We start from the raw sequence: 17,356 nt of genomic DNA on the forward strand, positions 1-17,356 counted from the left end.
TTCGCGTCGATTCGACGTCTATAAAACGCTCGATGACGTCGACAGCGATCTGAATGATGTCGAAGATCACGTGCGCGGCGAAAACCTTCCCCCTGTCGTCGTCAATCCGAGAACGGCACTTCGAGTGAGCGACAACGATAGACGCGGCATATCCGCATCGATTCACTGCGATACTAACAGCGATTTGAGTCTTCGAGAGCGAACTCACCTTGTCGAGCGATTCACGAACGTTCACAGCGACGTCGGAATCGTCGTGAGCATGGACGAAGGTCTCGTCAACGAGCTGAAAAGGGTGAGCAACGAAAAGGAAAAACAAGACGTTACCCGTCGACTGCTAATCTGCTACGCTGCCATTTGCTACCTTCACGAAGTTGCCCATACGACGGTGGCAGCTTTCCTAAACAAGGATCGATCTCTTACAGCCCGCACGCCGGAAACATGCCTACCTCCTTCCTGGCCGATGGGGCAAAAGCCGGAGGCTGGATTGATAGCCGAATACCTGATTCTGGGATGCTTCTTAGAAACGAAAGATCATCTTGTGACAATAAACAAGGATGCAAAAAACATCATCGATGGCATATCAGTATGTTTTCTCTCCGGAGCGAGTCGAAAGATCAATATCCCTTTCGTTGAGCATGTCGAAGCTGTTTTGTCTGGTCATTTAACGTTCAAAGGAAAAACTCCTGAGATGTTGGAGAATGAGGCGAGAGAGATACTTGGTTGCCCAAGTTCGGATGAAGTTACGCCCAAAGAAGCAGAAGAGTTACTCATGAGCTATTCCAACAAATGGAAGTCGTCCTGTTCCCCGAGAAGCGATCATGAGCTGCCATCCTACTCGTCTCCTGCTCCCAAAAGTTTGCACGTTCACTCCAAAGTTGGTTGAAGACGAATATGCTGTCATCATGACTGTTTGTAGCAAAAAAAAGATTAGTGTAACGATAAATTTCATGAACAGTAATACTTTTGCTTTGCGTTGAATTAATTGAGCAGAGAGCCTATAGAGCCTATTAAAATTTCAGTTTAACTGGATTGGAGCCACCAACAGTCAAATGCACACATGAAGATACTGTAGCCCGGACCTCGTTAGCAACCGGCTTCTGCTTCCTCATGACGCGTCCACAACCCATCTTCATTATAACAAGATTAATTCAAAAACGCAATAAATCGCTCATCAACACTTACTAAGTACGTGCTTAGGCTTTGCATAATTCTTCCTTTCCCGGATTCGCTGCTTTGGAATCTAACAATGTCGAGTTGAGCTTCGAGTTCTCACGAACCTTCTTCGAGAAATTGGAGAGTCGTATCGCGGGCCAGTCATAGTGAGTCAGGATGCCACTTGGAAATCATTCCGCCGCTCACGTCGTCGTCGTCGTCGCATCACGCCACCTTGGGTATTAGGTAAATTAGGTATTAGGTAAATTCGTTCAAGAGAGCAATGAGAATAGATACAGCAACGTTTCTCTGTGAACATAGGAGAGTCTATTGTAGAGGTCTAAAGGTTCCCTAATAACAGTGTACCTGATCTCGGTTCGGTGAAGGTCAGCTGTTGACTGACAGAAGACGTCTATCACGGACTGATATTCGTCACTCAGCATGCAGCGCTTGATCACGACAGCCAAAACTTCACAAAATCGACTTTGAGCGAAAATCGAAAGCCTAAAGAATTTTTTCTTCAAAATAGAACAAAATTTTATTAATCAATTACTGGGTATTCTGCACGATTAAATCGGTGAGAAACGCTCTCAGCTCGACAGCCTCCTGCACACTCACAGTCGACCATTCTCGTGCAATGGCTTTCTTCAAGGCTGAAGCGACGTGAAATTGAACGTACTCTCCGCAACCGGACTCTACGTAAAAAACAAGCAGATAAAAAGACTTCTCCTACTCCTGAATGTCTACCCAAAATCTTTCGGCACGCCTGACGCGACACGGGAGTCGTTTCGAAGTTAAGAAACACTTGCTCCGCTTCTCGCCACTCGTCGCGACTCACAGCAGTCGGCGAAGCCTAGAAAAACACTAGGCGACACATCGCTTACTTGTGGACATAAGATACCGTTAGAATTCGAGCCGCTTTTTCCAGCTTTACAACGCCCTCCTCCATTCTATACGATTGCCCGCGGAATACGCAATAACTCCTCCATGGCGAATCTTCCCGACCAAGTCCGCATCGGCGTCTTTTCGAACAATCCTGCTCTAGAGGAAGCTATGCAGCTTGCTCTGCATTTTCTGGCGCGTCGATTCGGCGACAACGACGATCTCGAAGACCACGTGAACGGCGAAAACCTTCCCCCTGTCGTCGTCAATCCGAGAACGGCACTTCGAGTGAACGATGACGATCGACGCGACATAGCCGCATCGGTTCACTGCGATGTCGACAGCGAAGCGAGTCTTCGAGAGCATACCCACATCGTCAGCCGATTCGCCAACGTTCGCAGCGACATCGGAATCGTCGTGAGCATAGACGAAAGCCTCGTCGACGAGCTTAAAAGGGTGAGCGTGAAGGAAAAGTCGGACGTTGCCCGTCGACTTGTGATCTGCTACACTGCCGTTTGCTACCTTGCCCATACGAAAGTGGCGGCTTTCTTGGTCAAGGATCGATCTCTTACGACGCAAACGCCGGAGAAATGCAGATGTCCTTCGTCGCTGAGTGGCTCCACGCCCGAGGCTGGATTTACAGCCGAATACCTCATTCTGGGATGCATCTTTGATACGGATGGATTTGAAGAACGTCCTTATCAAGTGAGAAAGGACAAATGCGACGTCATCCATGGCATATCGGTACTTTTGCCCTCGTCCGGAGGAAGACGAAAGATCACCGTCCCTTTCGTTCAACATGTCGAAGCTGTGTTGTCTGGAGATTCAAGGTTCAAAGGAAAAGCTCCTGAGATGTTGGAGAAGGAGGCGAGAGCTGCACTCGGTTGCCCAACTTTGGATGAAGTAACGCCCAGTGAAGAAGCAGACACATTCGTGCGCTGGTCCAGCAAATGAAGTCGTCCAGTGTGCCAGGAAGCGATTGTGAACTGCCGTCGTACTCGTCTCCTCCGTGGCAAAGAGCTCCCAAGACTTTGCGTGTCTACACCGAAGGCGTCGTCATTGGAGTGACTGTTGAAGATGACTCTAATGAGCCTTTTGAGTTCTCGATCGGAGCTTCGGGGCTCTTGGCTAATGGCTCGGATCGAGTGAGTTTGAGAACGAAAACTCCTCGTCAAAAATGTTCAAGAATAGGATTCTTTCCGGCGTCCACTATTTTGAATGGAGAGCACAAGTTCCGGCTTGACGAACTGTATGAAATTGCCGACACCGATTGTGAGGAATTTGTTGTCATTGTAGTTGTTGGTAGCAAAAAGACTAGTGTAACAATAAAAAGAGATTAGCATGGACAATAGCTAGTACCTTGCACAGAGAGCCGTGTTTCAGCGTCTTCTCGTCTTTGAATACCAAAGGCTGGCAATTTTTTAAAACATTTTTTAATTAACGTCTAAAAATTTTGCTATTAGAATTTCAGTTCGACCGAGCGGATTGGAGCCACCTAACAGACTTGGAGTCAAACTCACATGAAGCCACTGTAGCCCACAGGACCTCGTTAGCACCCGGCTTCTGCGCTTCGACGTCTGGATCGTGGTGCGTACGAAGAAGCTTTCTCATCCGTTCAACGGCCACTTTGTAATATTCTTCAGAGAGAGACTCAAGAGCGTTGCGAAGAACGTCGGAAGCCATCGCCAATAGCACAAGAGCCAGGACGCGTTCATCAAACCTCTGTGTGACATCTACCCAGAGTAGCAGAGCATCCTGAATTTTTTTGATGACGCGCTGCTTGACCTCGACGTCCACAAGCGTGTGCTTTGTTGTGTGGAAGACGAGGAAATTCCACTTTTCCACTGTCAGGACGCTTTTCTCGACAAGACTGTTTGCCACTCGTTCACGAACGTTGTGCAGTTGAAAACGAAGGTTGAAAGGATTGTAAGTACAACCTAATTAGAACAAACCAAGACGAACGTTTAGCAACTATAGATGAATAGATAGGATCAATATTGTTTAAATATGCATTCGAAAACGCATATTTCGGCCATAATCCCCCCTACCCAATACTCCTCTCACCTTCCAGAAGAAGCATCCATTCCCGAATAGTGCAAGATTTTTCCTTGATGTGCTTCAACGCTTCGTCGAGAAAAACTTCACCTGTGGGTCGCGGGTCTTTCACCGATACTTTCCGACTTAAGAGTTCCATTTCCCCAGGCTCCAGTACAATTCGATTTCGCAGGCCCAATTCAATCATGACACATCCGCGGAGAACCAACGACATGCAGGTATGTGACGAGTTAAAAAGCGATCGATGTTCCTAAATTCAGCGTTTGTCTAATCGGTGACCCGGCCCGCGCGGCGGACTCACTTCGCAATCATCTTTGATGCCAAGAAGTAGGACTTCTTCCATTAGAGTGAGTCGCGTTGCTTCCGAGTCTTCGGACGAAAGCGGATTGGGGTCGTCGTTTTGGCCTTCGACTAGGCGAGATTCGGCTTCACGTGCAGAAGAGAAGAGCGCCGAGAAGCAAAACGCGCGGCTATAGAATTGTTGTGTTCAGCATCAACGATACATATATATATATATATATGTATATATATCCGCGTATCAGGACGCGACTGCTGATCGCACCACCATTACAAACGACTTATACGTACAAAAATCGTACCTCATGACGTGTGCCGGACTGCGAGTGAGCTTCTTATCTACGCTGACGTCAGTTCCGGTTCCTGTGAGCGGACGACGGTCTCTCGTTCTCTTCATCTTTAATTATAATAAAATTAATTCAAAATCGCTCATCAACACTTACTAAGTACGTGCTTAGGCTTTGCATAATTCTTCCTTTCCCGGATTCGCTGCTTTGGAATCTAACAATGTCGAGTCGAGCTTCGGGTTCTCACGAACCTTCTCCGAGAGATTGGAGAGTCGTATCGCGGGCCAGTCACGGTGAGTCGGGATGCCACTTGGAAATCATTCCACCGCTCACGTCGTCGTCGCCGTCGCATCACGCTACCTTAGGCGAATCGTGGCGAATGCGAGCGGTGGCAACCAGCGCCGCGAGAAAAATATCCGACAAATCAAACGTCCGGAAATTCTACGCGCGCCAAAGTCGCATCATGCGCTCGTTCGAAGAAGCCGAAGTCTTATCGGCCAACCAGAACGATGACGTAGCAATCGAGGAGATAAATAATGCAGAAGATCCAAAGGAGGAAGAGACAATTGACGATCGCAACCTGCACTTCGCAACGAACCTCAGCCTCTTCCTCAACGTCCTCCTCTTCATCGGGAAACTCCTAGCATCAATACTCTCCGGCTCCCTATCAGTCATATCCAGCCTAGTCGACTCGGCCCTCGATCTCTTCTCAGGGATCACGCTATGGCTCGTCAGTCGAGCCATGCAGCGTAAAAAACTCGACGTCTATCGTTATCCGACGGGAAAACGTCGATTGGAACCCGTTGCAATCATCGTCTGCGCTTCGGTGATGGGAACAGCAACACTGCAACTCGTATCTGAATCTCTGCAGAGTATATTCACAAATGGGGCTAATCCTGACGTCGGCGTGACGTCTGGTACGTTCATGGGTTGCACGGTCATTGTCAAGTTTCTGCTCTATTTATACTGTCGTCGAGTGAGGAGTCCAACGGCTCAAGCCCTCGCCTTGGATCATCGAAACGACGTTGCATCGAACATAGCCGCTATCCTCTTTGGACTTCTCGGCACGTTTATGTACAAGAACGCCGATCCACTGGGAGCAATCCTCATAGCAGCGTATATCCTTATCAATTGGTGCTCAACTGGGTATGAACAAGCGAAGATGCTCATTGGTCACACGGCGAGTTCTGACTTTCTGAAGAAGTTGACCTATCTCGCGTCGAATCATCATGAGGATGTCGTTTTTGTTGATACGGTTCGTGCCTATCATTTTGGGAATCGGTTTCTCGTCGAGGTGCATATCGTTCTCGATCCCGAAACGCCGCTTCGTCTTGCGCACGACGTCGGGGAGAGCTTGCAGTGGAAGTTGGAGCATCTCGAGGAAGTCGATCGCGCGTTCGTTCATTTGGATTTCGACGTAGAGCACGATCCAGCGTACGAGCACTTTTATAAAGACTGAGAGATGATAGATAAACCACTGCCTCGTTGCTGATTTGTGAATGGATGTTCAGAATAGAAATACGTTTTGCCCTCTTTCGAGTCGGCCACGTGCGCTAGCAAAACGAGTCTCTGTAGTGGTGTGTCTGTGCACTCAGGCTGAATTTTCTTTTCATTTGCGCCTCTAGCGCCTTCCGCCGCTCAAGACAATCCCAAAAGTCGAAAGAATTAAATGCTGCACAAGCACAAAATGTATTAGTCATATTCAAAAGCCAGCCTTCTGACGGACATTCAACTAAAATACGAGCAACAGCATGAAAATCATTAAAGGGTAAAAGAAAAAATTTGAAGCATGCATTGGGAGACTGATTTCAAGAGTGGTAAAGGGCATATGAAGTCCTACCTACTACGTAGTGTGCACGAACAAAAAAAGCTCGGTAAGTCAAACAAAAAGAAAAAAAGCGTATATACTAGTTAGGAGCATTTGTAGGTAATAACGAAGGCTGGATACGCCATATTGTCTCGATAGCAGCTGACATACATTTTCGGATGGTCGATGTTGTCAACAGTTGAATCAAATTTGTCAAGCTTACTTGAACCGATTGGCGGAGGTTCAATCATGCTTGAATTTCCGACAGTTGACATACCTATGAGAACTCGGCAAAAGAGCATTATTCTATCACCATTCGCATTGTAGGGCTTAGCGTATTTGTGTGACTCTTCTGATCGCGGTGCAAAGTAAACTCCAGATCCGTAGAGTTTCCCTAAAAAGGATGTATACTTTCAGCAGTTCTAAAAACGTTTCAAAGCATAAACAAATTAACCTGTGGTGGTTCCTGCAAAGCTGCGGTTGAATCCGTGGGCAACTATCTCCGACTTGGGATCTTTAAGACTATCTGTAGGTGCGGTCCCGTGAAAAAGTTCCTTTTCCAGGATGGCTCGTTTATTCGCGAGGTCCTTCTTCCGCTTTTTCTCAAACGCTTCTCTCGCTTGTTCAAATTTTGCATAAAGATCGGGATTTTCAACGCGCTCTATTTTCTGTATTTTTGGCGGCGACGAAGTACCAAGCGTCGAGAGAAAATGCTGTGATACTCTTTCGTATTCTACGTTCGACGAGGGCAAAGAGACGAGCTTGTGGCCTTCATTAATTCTGTAGATCGTCCAAGACAGAGGGATATTAGCATGACCTGCACAGATGTACATTGCACAAAGCAAATGTTCTCTACTTGCATGCAAATTACCTGGTGAATCAAATGTTCGACGCTTGATATTTTTTTCCTCTTTCTTCAGTTTCAATTTCATTGCTGAAAAGTCGACGGTCCCTTCGTCGCCCAGCAGTTTTAGGCAACAAGTGGCTTTCTTGGACCCCGCACGCCGATAAGCGTGGTAAGCCAACTCCAGCTCTCTGTTCTCTTCTGGGCAAAACAGCGCAGATCTTCCCTTGACATCGACCCATATCCAGCCACAGGTGTGCGCCAAACTGGCTACTTCAGCTTCATAGTTTTCCTCGCGTAAGAGAACACCAATTCGAGTAGTAACTTTTTCCGCAGCTTTGATAGCGTCGCTTTCTATTCCTGCAAAGGAAATTTTTCGTTTCCCCTCAACAATGCTCACCGCCAAAGAAACTCTAAATTCTGCTGCAATTGCATCAAGTTCTTCTTTTTCAAACTGATTAGGGAGATCCATCTTAACGTCATGCACAATGCAAGCCTTATCGAAGACCTCTTGCACGCTTTTGAGAGCAGAAGTGCACGACTCCTTAGAAGCACCAACAACTGTCACGAATACGACTTCAGGTTCAGTAGCTGGAATCTCTCCAAATTCTTCCGGATAAATAACGGTTGACCGAAAAAACGACTTTGGCAACTCGTCACTATCGGTAAATTCTTCTGGAGCGCAAGGAAAATGTTTTTGAAACTCGGTTTCAATTTCGTTTAAACGAGAACTTTCAAAAACGATTAACCTGATACGCTGCAGCGACGGAGCAGCAGCCTTGGCCGCAAATGACCTTGCGCCATCGATAATTGCTCGAGCAGAAAGTGCGTTGCTGAATAGAAGTCTAGCTGTTCCAACAGCAGGAAGGGCAATGGATGAGTGTCCCGCTTTTTCTGCTCTTGAAAGACAATCCTCCACTAATGATGAAATCTTTTCAGCATTATTTGCATTGCTAAGAGATGACTCGTACTTTGATGGTGAAATAAGATAAATGTGCGGGGCGTTTAGCGGAGAAGAAGGAAACTCAATCGGAAAGCGCGGCGACTGTTTTTTCCTTTTTTCCCATTCAGCTTTTAGCAACGGAAATGCATTTTGCACTGCTTCCCACACAACTCCTTCAGTAGCAATAATTGCATCGGTTTTCTCGTTTATAATATCGCCATAATCGATTGTAAAATTGCAGCCATTTGACAGACTAGCTTCATTTGGAGCTAAACGGTTCTCCTTGGACATTGACAACATCGTCTCGTTATTGACTTTTATTGACGTCACCTCGCTGGTGAATTTCTTAGACGCTCGCTGATAGGCCGAAAGATTAGAGTACTTATAGATGACAACTACAATTTTTTGTATACTAGACAGAGGTCGTTTCTTGTGAAACCTTTGAATTCCAGCAAAAAAAGCTTCAGCAGCGGCGGAAACATCGAAATTCATCTCCCCCGTTCCCAGTGCAGGAAAAGCAACTTTTGTGAGTTCAAGTTCGGACGCTTCCATTAGACACGCGTGAACGACAGCAGCAATATCCTACCCAAAAGAGACAAAAAGTTACTACAGTTTGTTTAGACCAAGGACTGACTTCTATATGGCACGTATCCAAAACAACGATTGAAGAATAGAAACAACTACTTACTACAAGTACTAACATAACAATCAAGTGTGTATATTTCTCAGACACTATAGGACCAATTTCACCAATTTCATTCAGTACACTAATAATAGCGGCGGAAATTGCGCAACAACGGCTGGCCTGACACTAACAAAGTATTCTTACCTGGACGGTTTGCGAAGAGTACGCATGAAGTACAAAAGAAGCAGAAAGACCATGACCCGGAGTTACTCGCACTGCTCCGGGCTTCAGAGGCCCTCCTTTTTGAACACAAGTGCGGCAATCGTCGTGCAGTTGAGGCCCAGCAGCTTTTGAAATAGCTTTAGCTGTCTCCCCCTTGGTGAGGTCCATGTCCTCGTTTGACGGATTGATGATTGCATTTGCCTAAAGAGAGAATTGGAAACCAGTACAACCTAACTGAAGTCATAAAAACCTTTTGCTTCGTTATATCGCCAGATTTTACTTTAACTACAAAGCTAGATTTCGTAGACCCTAAAGCTTCTGCAACTGAGGCGCCAGCGACTGCTGCCCCTCCTTTCACTTCTTCAGCCATAGCTGCTACAGACCTTGTCGCTGAAGCAGTAACTGAAGAAGGTGCACGAGCACAACAAACTCTACACAGCACTCTATCCAAGCTGCTTCTAAAGCAGTGAACGTTGTCGGCGTCTTCCAGTCGCATAACAAAATCAACAGACTCGAGCGAAGTCTGAGGAAAGTTTGAAAAGAACTCGCCAACCGCTTCAACCATGACGTCCGCAACAACAGCGCTGAGACCCCCAAAAATACCCGCGCTAATAGCCGGGAACGCAATGCTGGAGAAGTTCGACTCACTAGCGATCTTCATAGATTCGTAGACGGCATCTTGCAAAAGTCTTTTGCTATCTTGTGATTGATGCATGCCTTCCCATCGCGGTCCAACAGCGTGAATGACGCACTTGGTTGTTCGGAGTTTGCCTGGACTGGTGCTTACCGCGTGACCCGTCGCAAGACGGCCAAGTGGCAATTTCGTTAAAAGGGCAGTGCTTTCTTCTTGCACAACAGCGCCAGCACACTTGACAATGTGAGCTGCTAAACCGCTCCCATGATCAAGTGCTTCGTTAGCTGCGTTCACAATGGCGTCCGCACGGTGCTCACAAATGTCGCCAGTGTATAAGCAGATTCTTTTCAGCGGCGCCTTAGATGAAGCGTAGGCAGACACAAAGGAAGACTTGGGCTGAGCGTAATTCATCCAATCTTCATCGGCTCCAACCGTTATAACAACGGAATTCTTCGTTTGAATCTTCTTCCTTTCTTGTTCGAAAGAGCCCTCTGCGACATACCTGGACAATCCGTGTCTTTTGAACTTTCTATTATCCATCTTCATCTTCATCAATTGCTTGTCAACCGTCTTTTCAAGTTCTATGATGCCACCTTTCGTCGCCTTCATTACGAGTTGAGGTTCACGGGCTCCTTCGCAAACTCTGACGTCAGCGTTGTACTCTTTCAACTTTTCTGCAAGACTTTTGAAATGCTTCCAATAGTATCGTGCAATAAACTTTTTAAACGAATTTCCCCGGAGTTGTCTACAAGTTTCATACATTGTATTCTTCGCGAGGTAAACATAGCAATCATGAACAACCGACCGAACTCTTTTGGTTGATCCCGTAAGAGAGAATTCCTTTGCTGTTGACTTTCCAAAGCCCTTAGCTAACACCTTAGAACTAGACTTGCTGCACTGCTCTTTTATCCACCCGCCCATCTCTGCACTCTGCATCAGAAGCAGATTTTCTTTATCAGAAGGAAGGACGTCTTCGGTAGTGAAATTTGAATTATGCACGTTAATTGCTTTGGTCATTTCCTTCTCGTTCATAGCAAAAAATTGAAGGTGAGGGCTTCCGTGCGTTGCAACCGCCTGAATTTCTTCATTCAATAGTAGAGCGGTCAATTCTTCTACGCCACCAAAACAAAAAAATTCATCTTGGGCTGAGGGTAGAAAAATCTTTCGGCGATTCATATTAGAAACTAAATTTGCAAAAGTTTCCTTTTCTTCTTCAACTAGGTAAGCTGGACCCTTTATGAAAATTCGAAGCGAATCGCGGTCAAGAAAAATGTCAAGGCTTTCAGCCACATTTATAGTAGAATGAAATAGATCCAAGTGGTGAATTGACGGAAATGTCACAGCTTTAGTTATTATTTTCTCGTCCTTAGCCAATAAACTCTGTTCTTGTGAGCAAAGACCATAAATTAGACCAACTTGAGCTTTTTCGCCGATGAAAAAAAGCGTTTGATTTTCTAGATCTTCTTGTATTGTGATCTCGTTTCCTTTATTGGCATTTTCTTTCTTAGCGAATTCCGCCATTTTTTGGAAAATTCTCAAAGACGTCATATTTAGCGAGCGACGTATGAAATCATCATACACTTTAAAAAATTTCTGCCTCGTTTCTTCTTGCCACTTCTGTTCATTTTCCGGCGAAATTTTGTCATTCCGCTTTCCGCGACTTTGAATAGAAAGAACATTGTCCTCTTCGTTCCAGAAAATGTCGCCAAGCTGCTCTAGAGCTCGCCGGGACGGGCCTGAACGCCAAATAAAGGTTATCACTTCGGGAACAATGTCGTCCGCCTCGCCGGTGAAAGTTGAAGTATAAACATTAATCTGCTCATCTTCACTTTGACCCGAATACATATCTGTTTCACTTGAATCTTCAGATGGCATTTGACTGTAGCGACGAAGTCGCGGACGAACGCCACCGATTTCAGGTATATCGCCACTAATAACCCCTTGCACATCTAGATAAACACATTTGGTTCACGCGTTAGCAAAAACTTTTGAAGATATATAAATCTACCAGACTCAGTTCTCAGTTTGACGACAAACGCGTTTTCTTTCTCCGGAGATACGATAATGTCTTTGACTAGCGGAGCACTCCGGAGAGCGAAAAAGAATCTTCTAAGCCTGGTTGGGTTCACATCTGGAGGTAGGTTCAACACTTCTACGTCCAAGTTTGCAGGAATACGACTAAATTCAAGACGAATTTTTTCTTTGTCGCCTTCAAATTCTCTTCCACTGCGATTTAGCTTATCAACCATCTTCTTGTCTACACAACAAAAAAGAACGCACATCACAGTCAGTACAGCGTTCAACGAACAAGGAATCAGTACCAACTAGAGGCTCCTTCAGAAAAACAATAGCTCGTGTTCTGTCGGCCACAAATTCAATTTTCGAAATCTCTATCCGTTTAGAGCCTGGCAAGCCTTGAACATGAAACGCAAGATCGTCTTTAGATACTTCGCGCGTAATGCCGCTAATGAGGAATTTATCAAGTTCATATTCGTCTGGACTGTCAATGTCTATGGTAACCGCCGTATCGTTATCGTATTGCAGTTGATGCTCTACCGATTGATATTTCCAAAGAGCAAAAACATCTACAAGGCATATGTATTGCATTGCGTAGAAATATATCTCATTTTCACCTTCCCGACTTTGCAGCTCAACGCGGACACCCTTTGTTTCTCCGCTGTCTTCCTCGACTACGGCACCCCAGTACTTCAATATTTTGCCGTCTATAACCCTTTCCACCATCTCGATGACCTTCTTCTGGTCAGCCTTCGGGGGGAGGCCAAACAGTAGCACGCAATGCTCCCCGATGGGCGGTTCTTTCGGCTCAAAAGAACGCGTCGGCTCGAAAGAATTCGGCTCGAAAGAACGCGTCGGCTCGAAAGAATGCGTACTTGCAGGAGAACCCGGTTTTCTTGCCGAAGATGTTGAAGGACGCCATCGGGCGCGACCCAGACCCCTGCCTCCGACAAGATTCTTCCAGTCATCTAAAATAAAAGACGAACGCGGCAACTAAGCTTAATTGCATCTCAACAGAGAAGAATAAGACGCCGTGCGCCTCGTACTTTCACTAGCTTTACGTGGTTACCTACGCGTGATTTCTCTACTGTAAACGGCGTGGGAGTATGATTCATGCACGTGATTCCCGTTTTAGAAGCACAGTACTGTACACAGCGCGAGCACATTCTAGTGTGAACAGAGCTGACGTTCGTGGCTGTGTAAAACTGCCACACGCGCAACAAAAATATGTGCAAGCGCAATGAGACAGTCGACATAATAAAACTACGTGTGCATAATTTTACTAGCCGGAGATGCTTCACTAAACTAACGAACTTGGTAGAACGCTCTAAATACCGCTAGCACGCGACCTCGCAGAATGACTGATACTTTCGTTATTATCGTTACCTTGCGGCTTTTCAACTTCTAGTTTAAGATCCGCGGCAGACATTTTGAAGAACTCATCAATAAGCTGATCAAATGATGGCCGATCATGGGGCTGATAGGCTATGCAGTGACGCATGACTTTAGAGTACCCTATAGGTGCAGGGTTTCCCTCTCGCGGCAATGGCAGACCTGCTCTTATGATCTCCGGGGTAACAGAAATATCTAAGAAGAAAGGAATTAGGTGCTCAGAAAACAGCTTGTGCTGAGGAAAGCATGAGGATGGGAACACGTGACTAATCTTAGCTATAATTTAGGTACTTTTAGCCTGTTAAACATGAGTCATTGACTCTAATGTCGCGAGTTTCTAGTGAAGATCTGTCACGTGTCCCATGGTCCACATGACTATATCGTGAAAAAAGGAATCTACATTACCTAAAGAGGTTTTCTTTTCTCTCACCATCCACATTATGACACCGAAGCTAGTGCAACAAGTCAGTTGTTAATTCAGTACAGAACCGGGAGACAGTATCAGACCTGTAAACATCGGATTTCACACGTTCGGATGAACTTTTGGTAACTCCGCCTAAACGCTCAGGAGACATGTAACAAAGCGTTCCGGGTGCGCTTTGGAAAACTGTCCCCGTTTGAGTCCAGTCAAGCTCAGTACGAATTTTGGCCAGACCAAAATCTGAAATCTAAAGCAACGAGTGTACATGATCAAATCAGAGCTACCTACAAACATTACTTTGCATATAAACTCTCCAGAAGAGGTTAGCTCCAACAAAACATTTTGAGGTTTGAGGTCAAAATGTACGACAGAGTGGCTGTGAAGGAACGCCATCCCGAAAGAGATTTGATGACAAATATCAAGCCGGTTTTCCCACTTTTCAAAAGCAGGGGCTGCTGAAATGCAAAAGGAGCCGCCGCCTCCCTTTAGCAAATTGGACAAGGTGTCGCCTTTCACACACTCAAACAGAAGAGCAAAGAAATTGGGCGACTGAGAGATCCCAAAGCAGTTGATGATGTTCTTATGCTTCGGTAAAGAAAGTAGGACGCCTGCTTCCCTGAGCAAAAACTCAAAAGCCCTGTAAAAATAGAGCGTGTGACCACTCGTTTAAAGCAAAAAGGCGACGCATACTCCTTTCTTTGCCGCTTGTCGACGAGAACTTTCACTGCAACCGTCGTAGACGTTCCATCGTGGTCTCCGGAGGGCCCCTTGTGTTTCAAACGGCCCTCAAACACTTCTGAATAGGCACCAGAACCAAGAAAGTCTGACTCGTCGTACTCAATGTCGTCTCGACTGTAAACTGCACTATCAGGAATTTGCCGTCTTGGTTCGCCCGACGCCATGATTTCTTCTGGGAAAAGTGGCAGGTGAACGCCCTAGTACGGCTGGGAGCCAATGGGAAGCCGAGACTCGATCATAGCACGTGCGCGCGAAGATAAAGAATGAGTCAAACCCCCCCTTCGTCTGATACTGGCCTAAAACGCACTTCATTACAGTCTTCGGCTGCTCTTGGCCAAAGTAACGCTGTACCGAAAGGTATCTAAACTAACACACCAGCGTTCGTTTGCTAAACTTGAGACTCTGAGACGAGCTAAGACTTTCGCTCTCTCTCTCTCTAGGACTTGACAATGGCGACGCGCCTAGAGAAACATCAAATGATGACTCTAATGCGACAGAAAGCGAGTTGCTTCCTAGTTCTAGCTGCGTGGGAGGAGATCCTCTGCATTTCGACTGGGAGGGGGTAGACCGGTGCGCATGCTCCCTTTAGCTGAAGCCTAGAAACCTGCATTTTAGGTTTTTGATCCTGAATTTGTCGTCAAGGCGACACTGACTTCGTCTGCTTCCGCACGCTTAGGCTGGAAAATGTTGAAACGACTTTGCAAACAGTTGCACATTCGACTTCACATCGATTTCGATGTGAATGAGAAGATAGGCGTAACTGGCAGTTATGACCATGTGACTAAATTTGCTAGACAAGTTCGTTCTTACCTCAAACCCACTCCGAATTCAGTGGAAGAAAAGCCAAATGAAGGCGTTTCTGAGTCCCGCTTGGCGGCAACGGTTTCTCGCCGTAGAAGCGAATTGGAAAAGTTCAAGTTTTTGCCAAAGGACAGGGAGAGCAACGATAAAGCACATGCTAATCCATCGTTTGAAAGTGAAGGGTTTCAGCAACCACCCCAGACTCCGTCGGCTGCCTTAGCAACTCCAGATAAAAGTGAAGAAAGCGCTGTTTACACAGCGGAAAGTCTTCAACATGTTGCTCCTCCATTCCAAGTAAATTCTTTGACTGTGGAGTACGTTAAAAAAGTTTGTTGCCACGAACTGCGTGGCATAGAAAGACAATATGGGGTTTCGATCTTAGAATCTATCGATAGTTCTTCAGGCACGTCTATGGTTACAGTCCAATTGTCTTCTGGTGAAAAAGGTACTAGTGCTAAGGCTGTAGAGGAAGGCTACAGAGAACTGCGGACACTTTGCACAGATGTTACTCAGCTGCAGTTTTCAGAGAAAAAGATTTTAATTCCTTCTGGAAGAAATAGACTTGTTGATGATTTGCTGAAAACGAGCCTGAATCCTACTGCGACTCGCACTTTGATTGACGTCAATGATCAAACTAACGAAATTTCCCTGCTTGGCATTGAGCAGGATGTTGAACGCACTGCTGAACAGCTTTCTAGCGTTTTCAAAACAGGAGCCATCAAGTCACTCATCCCATCTGACGCAGCGGACGAGAAATATAAAGAAGGCGAGCAGTCCCGCAAAAGACTGAGATACGTTACAAAGAGGGGCAACATAGCGAAAGAAAATGTTGACCTCATTATCTGCGGAATAAATGCTGATTTGATCCTAAAGGGTGCGGCAAAGGCCGTTTGCAAAGCAGGAGGAAAACATTTAGAAACACAATGCAAAGAGTTACTTCAAAGAAGCGCTCAGCCCAGGTTGGGCAAGGTATTCATGACTGCAGTGAAAGACCAGCCATATCAGTTTGTTTTCTTTGCTGTTATTCATGAAGGAAAAGGCAAGCAGCCTCTGAAAACTGCTGTCGGTCCTGGAGAATCTTTAGCAAATATCTTCTACGACTGCCTCGAAAAAACAATGGAAGTTGGGGCAAAATCCATTGCTGTACCAGCGCTCGGGTGCGGTGCAGTAGGGCTAAAAAAAGAAGAGTGCGTTCAGGCGTTGCTGTCAACTGTTGATACATTTTTGGAAACCGTGGGAGCCAAATCGTCATTGGAAGAAGTTGTTTTCATTGATACAAACGACAGTGTCCATCAGGAGTTTGTTGATCAGCTTAAAATAAGAGAACAAGTGAAATTGGCATCAAAGTCAGCATCGTCAGCAGATACACCAAATTACGACAATAAAACCGAACGATGCTCAAATCTAACATCTGGTCTGCCCGTTTCAGGTATATTTGATATTTTCTTGTATAGCACGACTGCCAAGTTGATGCTTTTTTACAGATACCTGTACTGCAGTGGCTTCCGTTTCAAAACCTTCTGAAAATATATGCACTATTTGCTTGAGCAGTGCTGAAGAAAGAAGAGAAGCGGTTCTGCCGTGCGGGCACAAATTCTGTGAACTGTGCATCAACAAGTGGTTCAAGGAAAAGCCTACCTGTCCCTGCTGTGGAGAAACGCTTGGCAAGGTGACTGGCAATCAGCCAGATGGAGGTAAAATGAAAATTTCGAAACTTGGCGTTTCTTTACCTGGGTATACTGACTGTCGATCCATACAAATTATCTACCAGATTCCATCCGGAATACAGACAGAAAGACATCCTAATCCAGGAGTGCCCCATAGCGAACTTTCTCGTACTGCATACCTGCCTGACAACACCGAGGGAAGAGAAGTTCTGAAATTGTTGCGGAAAGCGTTTGATGCCAAACTGACATTCACAGTTGGCCGATCTCGAACCACTGGAGCTGACAATCAAATAACCTGGAATGACATCCATCACAAAACTAGCATAGACGGAGGACCTCAACGGCAAGTACCATATGCTATTACGGTATTCGTTGAATGTAAGTCTTTATTTCAGCTTTGGGTATCCGGATCCTGGATACTTGGCTCGAGTGAGAGAAGAACTTAAAGCCAAAGGCATAAAGTAGTCCTAACCTGCATGCTAGACCTATGTGTATTTCTATGATATGCACTTTTTAGCGTCTTGTGTGTACTCACCATTTTGTACTAACCGCCTTTAGCGTGCGTTTTAGCTG

General features: G+C 45.8%; 5 protein-coding genes across 8 annotated transcripts; 2 read left to right on the forward strand and 3 right to left on the reverse strand.

Annotated features, from left to right (window-relative positions):
• Positions 1 to 967: 967 nt before the first annotated feature.
• On the reverse strand, positions 968 to 6,161 carry LOC136193158 (Golgi phosphoprotein 3-like). 3 transcript variants are annotated; one of them, XM_065981979.1, is made up of 12 exons: positions 4,830 to 6,161; positions 4,689 to 4,783; positions 4,391 to 4,559; positions 4,099 to 4,339; positions 3,555 to 3,971; positions 3,394 to 3,478; positions 2,054 to 3,348; positions 1,900 to 2,005; positions 1,706 to 1,847; positions 1,519 to 1,656; positions 1,183 to 1,461; positions 968 to 1,127 (listed from the first exon to the last, which is right to left on the reverse strand). In XM_065981979.1, the coding sequence occupies exons 1-6, from the start codon at positions 4,851 to 4,853 to the stop codon at positions 3,468 to 3,470; spliced, it is 957 nt and encodes a 318-aa protein (XP_065838051.1). In that variant the 5' UTR covers positions 4,854 to 6,161; the 3' UTR covers positions 968 to 1,127; positions 1,183 to 1,461; positions 1,519 to 1,656; positions 1,706 to 1,847; positions 1,900 to 2,005; positions 2,054 to 3,348; positions 3,394 to 3,467. The 3 variants fall into 3 exon arrangements, with proteins under 3 accessions (XP_065838051.1, XP_065838050.1, XP_065838049.1); XM_065981978.1 differs by having other exon boundaries at positions 3,394 to 3,971; positions 4,837 to 6,161; XM_065981977.1 differs by having other exon boundaries at positions 3,394 to 3,971.
• On the reverse strand, positions 1,106 to 2,101 carry LOC136193079 (exportin-4-like). Its single transcript, XM_065981870.1, has 5 exons — positions 2,054 to 2,101; positions 1,900 to 2,005; positions 1,706 to 1,847; positions 1,519 to 1,656; positions 1,106 to 1,127 (listed from the first exon to the last, which is right to left on the reverse strand). Exons 1-5 carry the CDS (start codon positions 2,099 to 2,101, stop codon positions 1,106 to 1,108), a joined length of 456 nt encoding a protein of 151 aa, XP_065837942.1.
• On the forward strand, positions 4,894 to 6,132 carry LOC136193080 (uncharacterized). The gene has a single exon (XM_065981871.1). It carries the CDS (start codon positions 4,894 to 4,896, stop codon positions 6,130 to 6,132), a length of 1,239 nt encoding a protein of 412 aa, XP_065837943.1.
• A 182-nt stretch (positions 6,162 to 6,343) lies between the features above and the next one.
• Positions 6,344 to 14,576, reverse strand: LOC136192708 (protein mono-ADP-ribosyltransferase PARP14-like). Of its 2 annotated transcripts, none has more exons than XM_065981396.1 (13): positions 14,268 to 14,573; positions 13,875 to 14,214; positions 13,664 to 13,824; positions 13,562 to 13,608; positions 13,151 to 13,351; positions 12,382 to 12,732; positions 12,070 to 12,333; positions 11,757 to 12,005; positions 9,365 to 11,697; positions 9,097 to 9,315; positions 7,352 to 8,849; positions 6,935 to 7,297; positions 6,344 to 6,874 (listed from the first exon to the last, which is right to left on the reverse strand). In XM_065981396.1, the coding sequence occupies exons 1-13, from the start codon at positions 14,477 to 14,479 to the stop codon at positions 6,585 to 6,587; spliced, it is 6,528 nt and encodes a 2,175-aa protein (XP_065837468.1). In that variant the 5' UTR covers positions 14,480 to 14,573; the 3' UTR covers positions 6,344 to 6,584. The 2 variants fall into 2 exon arrangements, with proteins under 2 accessions (XP_065837468.1, XP_065837469.1); XM_065981397.1 differs by having other exon boundaries at positions 6,659 to 6,890; positions 14,268 to 14,576.
• LOC136192709 (E3 ubiquitin-protein ligase DTX3L-like) lies at positions 14,567 to 17,352 on the forward strand. The gene is made up of 5 exons (XM_065981398.1): positions 14,567 to 14,672; positions 14,756 to 14,877; positions 14,931 to 16,545; positions 16,601 to 17,126; positions 17,179 to 17,352. The coding sequence occupies exons 1-5, from the start codon at positions 14,579 to 14,581 to the stop codon at positions 17,246 to 17,248; spliced, it is 2,427 nt and encodes an 808-aa protein (XP_065837470.1). The 5' UTR covers positions 14,567 to 14,578; the 3' UTR covers positions 17,249 to 17,352.
• Positions 17,353 to 17,356: the final 4 nt, after the last annotated feature.

This window comes from Oscarella lobularis, chromosome 11, assembly GCF_947507565.1.
Source record: "Oscarella lobularis chromosome 11, ooOscLobu1.1, whole genome shotgun sequence".
Lineage (NCBI taxonomy): Eukaryota > Metazoa > Porifera > Homoscleromorpha > Homosclerophorida > Oscarellidae > Oscarella > Oscarella lobularis.